The sequence below is a fragment of the Podarcis tiliguerta genome, assembly GCF_965153285.1.
Source record: "Podarcis tiliguerta genome assembly, chromosome: 8".
NCBI classification, from domain to species: Eukaryota; Metazoa; Chordata; class Lepidosauria; order Squamata; family Lacertidae; genus Podarcis; species Podarcis tiliguerta.
The window spans coordinates 52,529,410-52,546,424 of record NC_139541.1 but is presented as its reverse complement, the minus strand read 5'-3'; the positions used below and the strand labels follow the sequence as shown (position 1 = coordinate 52,546,424).

The following is a 17,015-nucleotide window of genomic DNA, read 5'->3' as shown; positions in this document are numbered from 1 at the left end:
TGGATTATGAAATAATATGCAGTTGAAAAGGTTGACAAAAGGACCCATGGAGGGGAGGGTGGGAAGTCTGGAGATCCAGATAAATCTCTAAATATGGATATGTATTTTGTATTGTTATAATTCTACACTTGTAACATCAAATAAAAATTATTTCAAAAAGCAAAGCAGAAAGATCCAAGCCCTCACAGCAGGGAGCTGTCTGCAGGACAATTAGTATTCCTATATACATCTAAAATTCCATGGCAGGCTTGCTTTGTGCTGGATCCAAAGCTGGGACTAATGGAGAAACAAAATCTGTTGGGCGTTAATGCAGTGAGCCCTACTATCTTATCCGCAGGTTGTTGGTATGTGTAAATAAAACCATATTTCCTAAAGGCACTCCAGTCTCTGTTGACTAAACTCTGGATAAGCACCTGGAAACCCTAGAATCTCTCACCGCTCAGAGAATGGGGTGGCAAATGCAATTTTTCAGCTTTAACTCTCTAATGCTGGCAGAAGTAGATTTATGCAGGAATTTCAGATTTTAATCCATTAGTCTTCTCTCTCTTTTTTTATTATCTCCCAGTCATTTCCCCACATGTGTTTTAAACCTCCTGCCAGTCCTGTGCCCTACTTTTTAGAAATGGTACCTTTTATTGTGCTTTCTGTTTCAAGGATCGTTGCTTCAAGCTATGGTCTTACGGAAATGTGTGCTTGGGCCCCAGGGCACCCACCCAACATTTTTCTCTTTCGGCTGAGTTTGCCACAAATTGGGGTTGTTTTCCATTCCAGAAACCCTTTAGTCTATAAGGATTTCTGCTGTATTTATGAACTAGGCTGCATAGATTGCCATGCCTAATACATTCAGTACGCTGTGATTTCCTGCAGAGTCTCCTTTCAGCCCAAAACTTCCAGTGCGTGTTTGTTTACCCAGAGATTTCTGCCATGAGTCATGATTACGAAACGTAGCATCAACTCCCTTAACAAATCCCTGAACAAAAGCTGGTCTCCGTAGCAGTAAGTATAAATAGGCAGGAACCAGCAAGGGCAAACAGTGCCAGCTCAAGTTTAAGTGCAGAGAAAATAGACGGATAGCAAGAGGAGAGGGTCTGCATCCAAGCCAGTGATGTCTGGGGCCCATTTCCACAGCGTCCTGGTCACAGGAGCCAATCGGGGTATCGGGCTGGAAATGGTGAAGCAGCTCCTGCAACTACGAGAACCACCAAAATGGGTCTTCGCCACATGCAGGGATCCACATGGAGGAAGAAGCCAGGTGAGACCGTGGGGATGGGGAAGAGGTTCGTTTCAGTTAAATGCAAACGTACCTGCTTTGCACTTTCCAGAGTAATCCGTGAGCTGAGATGCAGCCACCTTTTTGGAATTCCCACTTAATGAGCATCCCTAGCCACGTGCTATGGCAAAGCGTGCACATAATTGTGTAGAGCAGCGAGAAACAACATACAAAAACACATTCTATTAGGGGAAATTGCTTTGCATAAATTGTGCATGTTAGAATAAATCCACACTGAAATTATGATGAATTCTCATGAGGACTTTTAAAACAGAAAAATAGCAAACTGGAAATATGGGGCTCAGCTATACAGCTGCAAATAAAACGTTTGTAAAATGTGTGGTAAAGTGAAATATACAATTGTTATGAGCTATAGCAAATTCAAAGCGTTTTTCAAAACAATTTTTAAAAAAGCATTTTCATGACATTTTTAACGCGTGTAGATTCCACTAAAGATTGGGGAAATGAGCAACTGAAATGGACAGATTCACTCATCCCCGACTTCAGAGCTGACCATCCTTTTAGGAAGTGACAGTTTTTCACGTCCGATTTCAGGCTGAGAGAGAGAAGAGGAGATGTTGCAAGGAAGTTAGTTCCACTCCGTTCAGAAGTTCCATGGGGCATTGGCTAAGGGAGAGGGGGTGTTCTTTGTAACAGCCCCTGAGCTGTGGTATCCCCTTTCCACAAAAATGCATCCAGCACCTTCAGCTCTCATCGTGTCGTGCACTTCTCGACCCTGGCTGTTGACTCCTGAGATGTGTGGTTTTTAGGACCCACCCTATTCTCTTTATTGTAAATTATTTCTACCTCATTTTAAAATTATTATTATTATCTTTAAGATTCATAAGCTGCCCTTCCTCCTAAAGAAGCCCAGGGCAACAAGCAGCAAGCTATAATACAATAAAAAAAACCCCCCACATTTAAAACATCTTAAAAACCATTCAAATACAGGTGCAGGCTGGGAAAGATCTCAGCTTAAAAGGCTTGTTTGACAGATTGTGTTTTTATAAAATAAGATTGTGTTTTTCCATTGCTGCAACCTGCCTTGGAACCATATGGAGACAGGTGGGTAAGAAATGATGATGATGATGATGATAATTAGCAAGCGTTTACCATCTTTTCTGGCTAAAACTGCCCAGCGTTAGTAACAAAGGGAACGCTCTCCCTTACACCCTGCATGAGAGGCAGGGAAGGGAAGATCTTCCAGGGAGGCAGGCTGGGAGAAGGGAAGCTCCCAGGTGAGAGCTGGGAGGGTCCACCACCTTTTGTGTGGTACAAGGGTTAAGATGCATCTCTGATAGAGGCCTTTGTGTCTCCACCCTTCCTTTTGTGTGTTTGTCTTGTTTTGTTTTCTCCTTTCTTTTCTGTTTTCATTTAGATTAGTTTGGCTTTTACTGTATTGTATCATACGTTGAAAAGCTTTGGGTTTTTTTGTTTTTAAGAGAAAGCTCTCTATTATTTTATCCTTTATGTTCCAAATGCTCCATCAGAGAGAGAATCCACATTTTCTGGTTTCCATCACTGGTAACCCTGTTCCTCTTTCTTTTGTTCCTACATTTGCCTTGTGGGGGTTGGGAGGGGTAGGGGACGGAATGCCTTCTTAACATTTTGTTTAGTGCGAGTTTCCATAGTTCTCATTTAGGGTACAATTCCTTCCCCAGGGATAGAGAGAGAGAGGGAATGTACTCTACTATGCTGCCTGTGTGGTATTGTGGTTAGAGTGCTGGACTAGGACCTGGGAGACCAGGGTTCAAATCTCCATTTGGCCATGAAGCTCACAAGGTGCCCTTGAACCAGCCACTGCCTCTCTGCCTAACTGACCTCACACACTTGTTGTGGGAATTAAATAAGGGGGAGAACAATGTACGTCACCTCAAGCTCCTTAAAGGAAAAAGGTGGGCTATAAATGCAATTAATAATAACAGCCATGTATGTCCGTTCACAGGTTACACCAGAAGTCCGTGAGGTCCTTGGGGGCCTGGCACTTATTCAGTATCTGCAGAGTTGTATGTCTGCTGTGATTCTGCAGCAGCAGAAAAAACAAGCTTCTTGAGATTCTCACCTTTCTGACTCCTGTGGCTTCGAAAAAACTGTGAAGCCAGTCAATGTCTGCTAAAATCTCAGAAGCCAGAGGCTGAGTAACAGTGAGCAGTCTAGAGTGCCCCATATAACTCAAATGAAAGCAAAACAATTTGTGAAAAATAAGTGAAATTATGCAAACATGCTCGGGCCTCAGACTTTTCTGCGTCCAGCATTTGACAATTTTACAGCAACACTGAGGAAGCCTTGAGGGTTTGTTTCACGCATGACCCCCTTTGTCTCCTTTTAGGAACTGAGATCGCTGGCTTCTAAACATCCCTGCCTCGTGATTCTGCAGCTCGGTATGACTTTCGTTTTATTTATTTTCTTCTATTTCATTTCAGTTCTTTAATCTCAGAACTGCAGAAACCAACATGCCCTGTGGCTCCATTTAGGGTGGATAGCTGAACATTCATTTATTAAGTGCCTCCTGTCACAATGTGTTAGTTGTGCTCCAGGCAGAATCCTCACATCTCTTTGCTCTGTTCATTTTGAAGGGGAAAGGCTTATTCAGGGTGGCCTCCTGCAGAGGTGGGGCAAGGTCATTTCTACTCACTCAGGTACTCAAGGTAGATCAGTCTCCCTCAACCTGGGATCCTCCACTTGTTTTGGACTACAACTCCCATCTGCACTGTACATTTAAAGCACTACTTCCCCCAAGGAATCCTGGGAACTGTAGTTTGTTAAGGGTATTGGGAGTTGTTAGGCAAGACTCCTCTTCTCACAGTTACAGTTCCCAGAGTGGTTTAACAATCCATCCTTCTTCTTGAAGACTCTGGGAACTATAGCACTGTAAGAAATTATGGTTCACAGTGGTATCATTGTGCTTTAAATGTATTGTGCAAATAGGGCATTTAGCAGGTTTTTCAATAAATGAAAGTACAGTGGTACCTCAGGTTACATACGCTTCAGGTTACATATGCTTCAGGTTACAAACTTCGCTAACCCAGAAATATTGCTTCAGGTTAAGAAATTAGCTTCAGGATGAGAACAGAAATCGGGCTTTGGCGGCGCGGCAGCAGCAGGAGGCCCCATAAACTAAAGTGGTACTTCAGGTTAAGAACAGTTTCAGGTTAAGAACAGACCTCCAGAACGAATTAAGTACTTAACCCGAGGTACCACTGTAGGGTTATTTGCTGGGCCCAGGCATGTATATTGAAGAGGATTATAAAGTTTGTGCCAGTTAACTTTCACTCCCAGATTAACTGAGTGGCTTCCATACAAAAGGCTGTAGCTGTTCTGGCAGGCCTGCATTACAATGCTCAGGGTGGTGCTTGTTTTTTTAAAGCACAGTATAGTTGGCAGCTGAATCTTCACCACTCATTTTCCTGAGAGTTGTATTAGGTTTGTTTGCATTAGCTGAATGTTGGAAGATTCGGGGCACACAACAGAAAGTGCTTTTTCATGCAGTGCATAAACAGGAGGCAAAGATGGCTACCAAGAGGATTAGACAAATTCATGGAGGAATCGGGTATCAATGGTTACTAGTCACAATGGGTAATGCCTCTGCATGTCAGCTGCTGGAATTGCAGGCAGGGCAAGTGATTCTGCGTTTTATAAAAGTAACAGTATTCTCCTCCTGTGAGTTCCAACATTATTGAGAACACAAGCCCCAGGCTTCACTGAAGAGATGAGAAACAGGTTGTTTTCTTTTCAAAAAACTTCTTTTTAAAAGCTTTTTTTAAGTGGAGTTCTTTAACCTGGTCAGTATCTGTGCTGGATTTGAAATTGCTTTTCCACATGGAATTGCTTTTAGTTGTTTATATATATGGCATTCCTTACATATGGAAATGTTGCTATTTTTGGTTTACGTATTGTCATTGCTTTTATTGTTCATGTTTTTACTATGAAATCACTTTGAGGTTTATGGCTGTGGTTCCCAGACTCACCCCACCCCACAAGACAATTTGAAAATCACTGAGGGCAATTGAAAATCACAGACCATTTAACGATAATTCTGCCTCTTGTCCCAATCTTAATGTGCTGGGCTGGATGCACGGCTTTTAACTGAATTTTAATTGCTTCTTTTATTTCTTGTATATTGTGTTGTTGTTTTTATTGTGCTACAGTCTGGAACAAGATGATAGAGGTGGAACAAGATGATAGAGGAAATAGTGGAGATGGACTGGTGTAGATAAATGGCAAGAGGGGCACCTGCCTGATATGCAATGGCACATATAATAGCAACACAAAGAGCCTGCCTGCTAGATGGAGCCAGTGGCCCATGTAGCCCAGCATCCTGTTCTCACAGTGGTCAACCTGTGGGAAACCTGTGGGAAACCACAAACAGGACCCAAGCACAAGATCCGTCTCTCCCAGTGGTGGAGGAGAGGGGGTGTGGGGGTGCAGCCGGGCCCAGGTGTCATCACTGGTGTGTGTGTGAGAGAGAGAGAAAATGAGTTAGAAAAATAAAAATAGGGCTCGAAACTTTTTAGGAGTGACGTGGTGGCTTAGGTGCCTGCAGGTTCCGCGCTACCTGAAATGGCAGCGTGGGACTTGCGTCTGCCTACTGCCGCTCCCTCAGTCGCCCTACAGCTGAGGGGGAGGCAACGCTCTCTCCTCCTACGGTTTCCAGCAACTGGTATTCAGAAGCATTCCTGCCTCCAACTGTGGAGGCAGAGCATAGCCATCATGCCTAGTAGCCATTGATAGCTTTCTCTTCCATGTTCACCTTTGACTTTCCCTCTCTCCAAGGGCCCCCAAATGCCTTTCTCTCCTGTCTTGCTGTTTCCCAGGTACTATATCCTTGGCTTAACATGACCTGCATTTGATACCATCATGCTGGGCATTACCTGAATCTGATCATCGGCTTATCCAACCCAGTATCATCTATTATTATTATTATTATTATTATTATTATTATTATTATTACCCTGCCCATCTAGATGGGTGGCCCCAGCGCAGCTTCCAACACATATAAAAACATAATAAAACGTCAAACATTTAAAACTTCCCAATACAGGGCTGCCTTCAGATGTCTTCTAAAAAGTCATATAGTTACTTATCTCCTTGACATCCGATGGGAGGCTGTTCCACAGGCAGGGTGGCTCTACTGAGAAAGCCCTCTGCCTGGTTCCCTGTAGCTTCACTTCTCATAGGGAATGAACTGCTAGAAGGCCCTTGGAGCTGGATCTCAGTGTCCAGGCTGAACAACAGGAGAGGAGATGCTCCAGGTATAGAAGGGATTGTCTGCGGTTGACGGACAGAGGCTTTTGCCTTGAGCAGAGAACTCTTTCTCAGCCTTGATGGGGACAAGGCTGAGGAGGATGAGGGAAAGAACAAATGTGACCAAACCCATGGAGAACAGCTGTAGCTCTTTGCCATGCAGATGGTCCCAGGTTCAGTTCCCCGGGCCCAGCTTTTCCAGGTTGTCCTGGGAAAGTCTTCTCTCTGAAGCCCTGGAAAGCTATAAAGGAGAGGAAGGTGTTTCCATGACAAATCCTGTGTCCTCTTTCCACAGAGTCCACAGATGAGGCTAGCATCAAGGCTGCTGCGAAGGAAGTTGAGGTCCACCTGGCTGGAAGTGGACTAAATCTGCTGATCAACAATGCGGGCGTCATGCCCCCGAGCACCCTGGAGTCGGTGGACAAAGAAGATATGCTGAGCGTCTACCGTATCAATCTCATTGGCCCAATGCTGGTGACACAGGTAGAGCTTACCCTCATACTTTGCTAGAGGTGGCATCCATTCTTCTGGGCAAAGAAGGGAGCAGAAGGTGAAAGGAGATGTTAAAAGGCTCCCACAACTTTAACGGAAAGCTCTCCCTGCTTATTTCCTTACATTGAATTTCCTGAGACAGGGGCTTGTCTTCCTAATACCCTGCCACACTCATACCGTATTGACCAAGAAAGAGGGGGGGGGACAAAATATGCAGGAGGGGTCTAGCCAAGGAGAAGTTGGGAACCAAGGATGGAGGGCCTGGGAAGGGGACAAAGGGACTGCCCATGTTTGTCTTCCTTTGCAGGCATTTCTGCCCATGCTAAAGACGGCTGCTAAGAAGAGCAACAGGAAGGGGCTGAGCTGCAGCAGGGCTGCCATCATCAATGTCTCCACCATCGGCAGCTCAATCGGGAGACCCCCTTCTATGGCCACGTTCCCCGTCATTTCTTACCGCTGCAGCAAGGTAACGTGGGCAGCACAGCCTCTCCTGCCTGCCTGCATCTTGACCAATTTGTGCAAGTGGGGCAGGGTCAGCAACAGGGAGTGGGACCAGGAACAGTTGCCGCTGACATCACTGTGGCCTCCTGGGACGGGTGAATTTATAGTGCATAATCCAGCCCTTGTTGCACATAGTTAGGAATTGGCTCCCACAAGGTGCAGTGTGATGGCCACCAAGCAGGAAGGCTTCAAAAGGGGATTGGACGAATGGGTGGAGGAGGGCGGAGCTACCCACGGCTGCTAGCCACAAGGGCTATGTATTGTCTCCACTGATGAAGGCAGCATGCCTCTCTTAGCAGCCGACAATCCCAAGGGAGAGAACTGTTGCCCGCAGGCCCAGCTTGTGGGCTCCCTGTTGGAGCATCTGGTTGGCCACTGTGGCAAAGAGGATGCTGGACCAGATGGGCCGCTGGTCTGACCCAGCTGTGTGACTCGCTAGTTTACCCTGTAACCTCCACGCTGCTGCTGCTTCTGTCTTTCTTCAGACGGCGCTGAACATGCTCACGCGGTGCCAGGCGCTGGAGTACAAGGATGACGGGATCCTTTGCGTTGCACTTCACCCAGGATGGGTGAAGACGGAAATGGGAACAGAGAAGGTACGTAGTGGCAAAATCGCAGTTGGTCATTAGATCAGGATGTGGTAAAAGAGCGGAGGAGAAGCAAGAAGCACAGCTTGCAAACTAGAGCAGTGGTTCCTAATTGATTTCGGGCCACCGCCCTGTTTGTTCCATAAACTCATCCCCAGGGGTCCCTACCCTACCAAAAGCCACAATAGTGGTTTGCATGACCCACCAAAGAAGGTAATAAATAAAACTCATAGCAGTAATAACTAATTGCACATTCATACTGGCTTTTCAGAGTCTGATAATTCACACCCCCAGTACTCCCCCTGCCTCCCCTAGGTCAGTGGTTTTCAACCAGTGTGCCGTGGCACCCTGGGCTGCCATGGTCAGGGGTGCTGTGGGCAATACTGGCCTCTTGTCTCTCTTTCCTTCCCTCCCTCCTCTGATGCCCTCTCACGTCTCTGCCTCCCCAAGGCTTGCATGGCTGTTTGTTGCAGCAGCCCTGGCTACAAGTTCTGCAGCCAAATGGTGCCTCTGGGGCTGGCCAGGGGGTGCTGGTTGCCAGGAGCTGAGGCAGCCTTGGAGTAAGCAAACAAGCAACCAGGTGAAGGAGCCCAACCAGCCAGTCCGCCAGCCCTTGCTGCTGGGAATGAACAGACAAGGGGGAAAGGCACTGGCCTTTCTTGTGCTTGCTGTGTGCCATGCCTGCCTGGGAGCTGAGTGACCAGTGCTGAAGGGGAGCCTTTCTGCCAAGCAGGCCTGGTAGCACCTGCTGCTGCCCCCCAAAGTAAGGTGCTAGCCCCATGTTCACCTCTGGCCAGTCTTGGTTGGGCCACTAAGGCTAGGGGCATCCTCTTCCCAGGCCCGTGGGGCAGTGTGAGGAGGCACCTCTCTTTGGGGCAGTGGGGGGGGGGAGTTCAGAGACCAGGGGTGGCAGCAGTGGCTGCTGAGAGGACTCTCAAGCGGAGGAGGAAACACTCCACAAAGAAGGGTGTCTGAAAAGGGTGAGAGGCTGCCAGCTCTGCAGGCAAGGGGTGGCATAACTGGACTCCTGAGCCCTACAGGGGTGTCACAGAAAGAATGTAATTGGTCAAGGGAGCTGTGGACTCAAAAAGGTTGAAAACCTCTGCCCTAGGTAATCCTGCCATCCCCCAGAGGGCAATACTGCCCACTTTGGGAACCACTGAACTAGAGGGAATTAGAGCCAGGGGTTGGGCAGCATAGCTTGAACCAATACCCAGAATCTGGCCTTTTTCACCCAAGTTGCCAGGTGGAGGTGGCTGGGGTCTTTTCCCTGCAGAAAAATCTCCATTCTTGGGACTTTCTTGCATTTCCTCCACTTGGCCCTGCTCAGAAGTGAAACTTATCCAGCCCTGTGGAAGGTTGGTTCCTGGCAATCTGAAGCCTTTAGCAGCCATGGCCCCCACCCAGGTCTTCTGGTGATTTTTTTAATTAATAAACTGTTGCCCCATAACTATGCTCAAAGCGGCAAAGAAACTGCAAGCAGGGCATCCATAAAATAGAAGCTTCTGCAGCTCAAGGTGTCTGGAAACACCTGGTGCCCCCACCTTTCCTTTCCCAAGTGGCCCAAGTCTGGTGTCCTCGTGGCGGGTTTTGGTTTGGATTTTCAATGCAAAAACATGTTTGCACAATGCAGGCGGAACTGACGGTGCAAGAGAGTGTGAAGGGGATCATCCAAGTGCTTTCCAGCATCAACGAAGAGAAAAATAGCCGACTGGTGGACTGGGAGGGGAGGATTGTGCCCTGGTGAAGCCAGCAGCCAAAGAGGGATCTCTCCCGATGGATGTGTCCGTGTGTCCCAACCCTGATCAGCTACAAGTAATGTGGTTGCATCTAGCTGCCATGACAGCACTTACAAGAAATAAATAGCATGGCTTTCATAACCTGTCCTGGTCTTCCATCATTTTTTGCTAGCCATAGAAATGCACCTGAGAAGCAACAGAGACTGAAACACACTGAATGGCTGTCAGGGCTAGAGTCAGGCATAGGTTAGCAATAAAACAACAAATCACCCGGGGCCAGTGAATTCTTTATTCAAGGAAACAAACCACATCTCAGGCCTAGTGGTCTCAGAATCTGAAGAAGTGTGCATGCACACGAAAGCTCATACCAAGAACAAACTTAGTTGGTCTCCAAGGTGCTACTGGACAATTTTTTTATTTTTTAGTATGTTTCTACTGCGTCAGACCAACACGGCTACCTACCTGAATCTAGTGGTCTCAGCAACTCTTTCCAGGTCTTGCCCCAAGGAAGCAGTTGTGAGGTCCCCGTCTTCACCCCGCTCCCTAAGGCTCTTCCCCTGGTTCCTTCCCCCATAGCTTAAGGCTTCCTTGCCTTCTTGTCTCTCATTTCTGTGTGTGTTCTGGGCACTGGACACAGCAGGAGGGGAAGACTCCGTGTCTTCTTCCACAGCCTGCCCACACTCAGTCTCGGAGTCTGCACTGCTCTCTGCCACAGCCTCTTCCTGCTCACTAAACCCTGTTGCCTCGTATGCTCCGAACACCACCTCCTCCTAGTCTGCTCCTTCCCCCATTGACCCCACTCATCATTCTCCCACCACCAGTCCTTGGGCTCTGAGCCTTCTTCCCCTGGGGACTCCCTGCCTGGTGCCTCCCACCACTCCTCTGAATCCAGCCAGTCCATGACAATAAGCAAGAGAGTAGGGGTAGGAAAAAGGGGTGGCTGTGGGCTTTAGCTCAAAAGTCCCAGGTTCAGTCCCTCCCATCTGAAATCATGGAGAGCCACTGTCACTGATGTGATACTGAGCTAGATGGCTCAACGGCCAGGAACACTATAAATACAGTTTCCGAAGTTCCTATGATTCCAGTCCCTTGCAATTAGAATACTTGCAATTGCTTGCTATGCCCAGAAACTAGTGGGAGTCTTCTTTCAATGGGAACCACTACAGAATACTGAGGCACAGACAGCACAAATCTTCATAGGAAGATTCATCTTTGGAAGTACTAGCCAAGAGATGCAGAACCCTGTAAAAGAAGTATTAGCTTCTGCTGAATCAGCAACTTCCCAGATACCTGCTGAGAACGACTATAAACAGGTTTGCCAGTCACAAAAGACACAAGGATCAATTGGGATTTTATTAGCTAAAATACCAAACGTGAAAATCAGAAGTGTTGGTAGAAAAATAAAAACTGATATTCACAGTCCTGTTCTCCCTGCCTTATAAAGCTTTGTTCACATTTGCCGCAGCAGTTAGTGGAACAGTTCGGGGGGGAAAGAGCTTTGATGCGGCCTCTCCATCTCCCGCACAAAGTTGGGCTCACGGTTGCAGGCCTTGGAAAGAGCTTGCTGAAGAAAAGGGGGTTCCGTCGGCCACAGTCCCGACACACGGTGGGGTTCATGAGAACAGTAAACAGCATTGATGCATTCACAAGAGATCCGCTTTTAGGCTCCACTGGAATTCAACAGGTTTCACATTTGCTAAGCGTTTGGTAGACCCTTCCCCTACCCCAAAAAAACTTAACAGGAAGTTAACATATTAAACTGAAGAGAAGAAAGTTAAGAGGAAAAAAGATCAGAATATGATACCAACGTTTTTCAGATCAGGGGAAAGTTAAAGTGACAAATGATAGCTCTAAAGTGCTCAACCAGCCTTAAGGCATGGGGAAGCCCCAACCAAGTGGTTGGAAATACTACAAATGTGGTCAGAGAATCTGACTGGCTAATCCTGATTTGTTACCTACAAAAAAAGACAGCCATTCCCTACCTACCTGCCACAACCCCCCTCCCCCGGTCAGCCTCTGCAATTGAAGAAGTGAAGGTCTGTCATTGCTTGGCAAAGCCAATCACATGACCTGAGTTCTACAATGGAAGGGTGACATGGGGAACGGGAGAGGTACTGGACAAAAAGATGCATTTCACCAAGAACTTGGATTATATATTTTTAAAAGCCTAACTAATCAGAGCCAATTTAAACATTCAGGGAAACATTATCTCCTAAAGGATGCAGGGGAAGTTTGTTTCAAAGCATCTCACAACCGTCTCCCTGTAAGAGAGGAGCTGTCTAGATATTGACAAGGGAGGCGTTTTTAAACAAGCAATTCCCTGCTTGTATTTTGACACTGTACAGTCTCAGGAGAGGGCTGTACATCTCCCCACCCCAAATACGAATTGATGCTGCAATGGCCTCAAGAGTGAGAATGCAAAGATCTATCTTCCAAAGACGGACCAGTAAACACGTAGAATCTCCGCCACCCCCAAATCTCTGGAGGAAGCATTTCTGAATTTGCAGATAACAGGTCACGACTCTGCAGAGGATGGCACTTGAGGAGTAACAATAGGCTGGCAACAGTAGTAAGACTGGACCCTGGAGGAGAGGCAAATTGCCCAGGCACTTGTAGGGTTCCAAAAAGAAAGATCCAAGTCCCCACAGCAGGGAGATGTCTGCAGGACAATTACTGTTCCTATATGCATACTTCTAAAAATCCAGGCCTATATAACAAGATTTAAGACAACAGATTATCACAATACTCCTCACGTAATACAAGTGTTAAGAAATGTTTCACACGGAATCTGCACAACCTAATCAACAAGGACATTATTAACAAGGGAACAACCCAGCGTTCAGGAACTGATTATCGTAGCATTTACTGGATTTCATCCAACTACCATTTGTTTCGCAAACAAGGGACACAGCGAGAACCTGCACAGTTAGGTAAAACTGCACTTCATATCCATGCCACATATTTTGAGGTAGCAACAAAGCATTCTCCCCACCACCACTTTCGTCTCAGCCTTCGCTGCAGTCTAAACACAGCAATGACCAGAATCCAAGAAGAATTTTTTGCAGAAGAAGCCCCTCGCCCTCTCTCTTACAGCTTCAAATTCACATTCTTCCATTAGAAAAGGTTTAAGTCCATTAAAGTGCATTCTCCCTGTCAGGAATGAGATTTAGTAGTGAAGTTTCTCCAGCGGTACTATCCTAGGATGGATACTTTCGGTTACAGTAAAACAGCTTCACCATCACACATTTGTTTGCTGAATAAAAAAAAAAATTTACCCCAAAACAGAAAAGCTTGGCACTTAAGGTTACAAAAATGTTTACAAAATATAAACAAAGAATTGGCTGAAAGCTTGTTCAATGGCGGATGCAAACATTTCCAGGCTACATGGCAGTGCTCCAGAAATATTCAGACCGAGGGTGGGGAACCTGAACTCCAACAATATCTGGAGGGGACAGCTCTCACCGTTCCTGGCTGTTGGCCATGCTGGCTGGGGCTGATGGGAGTTGTAGTCTAACAACACCTGGAGGGCCACAGAGTTTTAGACCTTCTATCCATCCCCCACTCACTCACAACATTCCTTGTATTGTTTGACAAGAAGAGACTTGATCAAAATATTCTGCACCAATGTCTCATTTTCAGTTAGAAAGCAGCCAGGGTTGTGCCAGAATGTCATCTGGAGACTATAAGATGTGTTTGTAGAAGGATGGTTTCCTCCAGGATCTTCAGCCAGCTGGCCAAGGATGAGATGGGGCTGCTCCAGGCTGCCAGAGATAATTACTGGAGAAAAATTGCACTGATCCACTGAAGTTCTCCCCAGTGAAATGAATGGGGCCTGTGTCAGAACATGGCAAAGCTCTTCTGTGGCTTCCATCCATTTCAGTGGGGCTTGCATAGAGGAACTTCCCCATGGACATGCCTTTTGACCTCTTCACCCCCCGGAATCCTGCATGGTGCTGCTCTGTTTGCAATGGCATCTGATGTAGGATGCTAAAGGGTGGCTAAAATCCGTAAGAAAGAAATCATCACCACACCGAAGGTCTGCCCCACTCCAAAAGTCATGGCCACAAAGGGGATCATGTCCTTTCCAGCAGCTTTGTAAACACCAGCAATCGCAGCACCTGTTCAAGAAGGGGGGAAAGGAGCATGATAGGTTGGTTGCTCATGTCCCATTATCCCTTTCTTCTCACTTGATAATACACAGCAAAAGAAATGAAGGACAACTGTCATTCACTTTCCTTCTTCCTCAACCTGGTGCTCTCCATATGTGTTGTATTGCAACTCTCTTCAACCCCAGCCAGCATGATCTGGGACTCATGGGAGTTGTAGTGCAACATCATCTGGACAGAACCTGGTTTTAGGAATGCTGCTAAGCCAATAGTTAAATAACACAAAATCAGCCTGCTGGGTGAGCAGTTTTTTCCCCATTTTAAACTCTGCTCCTCCTCCAGGGAGCTCAGAACAGCATATACGATTTCCTCACCCTCCCCTTTTGTCCTCACAATGTCATCCATGGAGCTTCAGCCCTGAGTGGGGGATCCATACCTAAGGCTTCCTAGCCTTAGTAGAAACCACAACACCACTAGTATGAATACCGAAGGGTTGTCCGAAAGCAGGGCACATTAGGGATAGCTTTCTGCTGTTGTTAACATCAAGCATCTTGGAGTCACATAAATACACCCTCACTGACAGCCATACTTCTGGCTGTCACAGGCTGGAAAGATGGGTAGCAAATAGAAGAATGGGAATCCCCAAATGGCCTCTCAACTTTCAAAAGGCGTCAAACCGTCTCCATGACAGATGTGATTGACAGGTGGCATTGTCCAGCCAGCCAGGACTCACCTGGGTCAGAAACACTTTTAAACAGCCCAAACTCACTCAACATTACTCGTCTGACCACCTACACTGCTACATGTGAGGACACGAGAAACCCGCTTGTAAGTAGATCTGATAGGATAGATAGGCTTGAATGAAATGGCTCTTTTTGTTCTTTGACTGTAGCAACATTCTGCCTCTTCCATTTATCCTCCTCCTTTCTTTTTTATTTTTAACAAACCTCACAAAATGTGGCTGTTGAGGTCTTGGGTGTGTTTCTGTGAAAACTCCCAGGATTATTCCAAACTCTCCCGTGCCTAATTGGTCATGTTATGTGTGGGGATGGGGGAGAAAGACAGAGAGAGAGAGCGCTATAATGTAAACTCTCCCTCTTCTAGCGAGATTTTATGAGTCTGAGATTGGGAACCCCAGATTTGTTCCCAATATTTCCTGACATTGGACACAGAAATAAGGAGATTGCTAGGCTGCTGGGATGCAGCTGGGGCAAAGGAATGTTTCAAACAACCAACCTACTTGTTAAAATCCCAGCTGCTAATGGCCCCACGAAGCCCATCAGCAGGATGCTCACCGACATGAACCTGCCATATCTGTGCCGCCGGAGAGTGAAGAGGGCCAGGAGTGCTGCGGGGATGTGGAAAAAGAGAGACGACACCATTGCCCACAGGAAGACGCCATACCACATCTCTGCCATGAGATAGGAGAGAAGAGGGAAGTAAGAGCAGAAGAGCAGCCACCTGGATCAGGCCAAAGGGCCCATCTGGTCCAGCATCCTGTTCTCACAGTAGTCAACCAGGTGCAGTGTGGGAAGCCCAGAAGCAGGACCCCAATGCAACAGCTCAAAGTAATGATTATGTGCTGTTCTTTTTTGATACTGCCTTTAGTTTTATTACGGTTTGAGCTTCAGCAGTTGGACCATTGTTGCTTTTTAACTATTAGTTGTTTTAAGCAACTCTAAGGGGGAAAAAGGGGACGTGGGTTAAACCACAGAGCCTAGGACTTGCCAATCAGAAGACTGGCGGTTCGAATCCCCGCTCCCATTGCTAGGTCCCAGCTCCTGCCAACCTAGCAGTTCGAAACCACGTCAAAGTGCAAGTAGATAAATAGGTACCGCTCTGGCGGGAAGGTGAACGGTGTTTCTGTGTGCTGCTCTGGTTTGCCAGAAGCAGCTTAGTCATGCTGGCCACATGACCCAGAAGCCGTATGCTGGCTCCCTCGGCCAATAAAGCAAGATGAGCGCCGCAACCCCAGAGTCGGTCACGACTGGACCTAATGGTCAGGGGGTCCCTTTACCTTTTTAATGAAGGAAAAAGTAGGGTATAAGTCTTTTTAAGTAAGAAAGATAGATTAGCTGCTTTGTCTCATGCATTAAAGTATCTTGGGGGCAGCTCTGGAGTCAGAAACCCTCTATTATTCTATCTGTGGACCCCAATCTACCTGTTGCCTACCCTTGGTCAGCCTTCGCCTAAGGGATGGCCTCCCTCTTTGGCTTTGGGCTGTGAATTCATGGCTGGGGCTGATGGGGGAATTTCCAGGGTGGTCTCCACACACTTTGAGTGGTGAGAGCAGCAGCAGCCTTCCCAAGTCTTGCCCACCCCCAGCTGGAGATTCCAGGGACAGGATCCCCCTTTCCTTCAGTGGCACCCACAGTGACCTTGTCCTACCCCTCACAAGTGGGACGGGGGAAGGAGGCGACGCGGGTATGTGCAGAGGGCGCCCAACCCCTTTGCGGGGCCTTGGAAGGCAGGCGTGGCGTGAGCCCCGGAACCTACCTGTGAACTCGCAGAGGGATTCGGCGCACGCGGCTCGGGTGACGTTTCCCGAGCGAGGCACCAGGTGGAGGCTCAGGATCTGGTGCAGGAGGCCCCCCGGGGCGGGAGGGACCGAGTCGTCGCCGCCACCGCCTCCTCCCTCCATGCCTCCTTCGACATCAATATCCGCTCCGCCAGTGCCACGGAGAGGAAATGCCAGAGCGGTTCCAGGCAAGAACTTCCGGTGAACGAAGCGGAAGCCGCCCTTTTATTGCTGTACTGTAAACCGCTTTGGACGTATTTTTTTATGACACAGCGGCATACAACTATTTTAATAAATTTAAAATGAATATAGGGTCCAGGTTTTAATAATAATACATGAATAAATTTGTTGACTTGTCGACGCCTGAGCTCGACTCTACATTCAGGCAGGCTAGGCCGCTTCGTCCCGGGCCTAGCATATCTCGTTAGCGTAAAGAGAAGGAGGGGCAGTGGGGTGAATATAAGTCGTAAATGAAAAAAGGAAATAGAAGTAGAAGCTGCCTCAGTGGGAGAAGCCCGTTGTAGCCTCAGACTGCGTCGTGGATTACTGAGTTTATTA

At 47.3% G+C, this 17,015-nt stretch overlaps 2 protein-coding genes across 3 annotated transcripts; one reads left to right on the top strand and one right to left on the bottom strand.

The window, feature by feature from the left end:
* Positions 1 to 659: 659 nt before the first annotated feature.
* Positions 660 to 9,974, top strand: LOC310683238 (C-signal-like). The gene is made up of 6 exons (XM_083452983.1): positions 660 to 1,252; positions 3,600 to 3,651; positions 6,810 to 6,997; positions 7,314 to 7,472; positions 7,993 to 8,103; positions 9,728 to 9,974. Exons 1-6 carry the CDS (start codon positions 1,106 to 1,108, stop codon positions 9,839 to 9,841), a joined length of 771 nt encoding a protein of 256 aa, XP_083309109.1. The 5' UTR covers positions 660 to 1,105; the 3' UTR covers positions 9,842 to 9,974.
* Positions 9,975 to 11,167: 1,193 nt separating this feature from the next.
* Positions 11,168 to 16,580, bottom strand: TMEM170A (transmembrane protein 170A; the record flags this gene model as incomplete). Of its 2 annotated transcripts, none has more annotated exons than XM_083453007.1 (3): positions 11,168 to 13,951; positions 15,180 to 15,350; positions 16,436 to 16,580. In XM_083453007.1, 3 exons carry the CDS (start codon positions 16,578 to 16,580, stop codon positions 13,821 to 13,823), a joined length of 447 nt encoding a protein of 148 aa, XP_083309133.1. In that variant the 3' UTR covers positions 11,168 to 13,820. The 2 variants fall into 2 exon arrangements, with proteins under 2 accessions (XP_083309133.1, XP_083309134.1); XM_083453008.1 differs by having other exon boundaries at positions 15,180 to 15,287.
* Between the last annotated feature and the right edge of the window lie 435 nt (positions 16,581 to 17,015).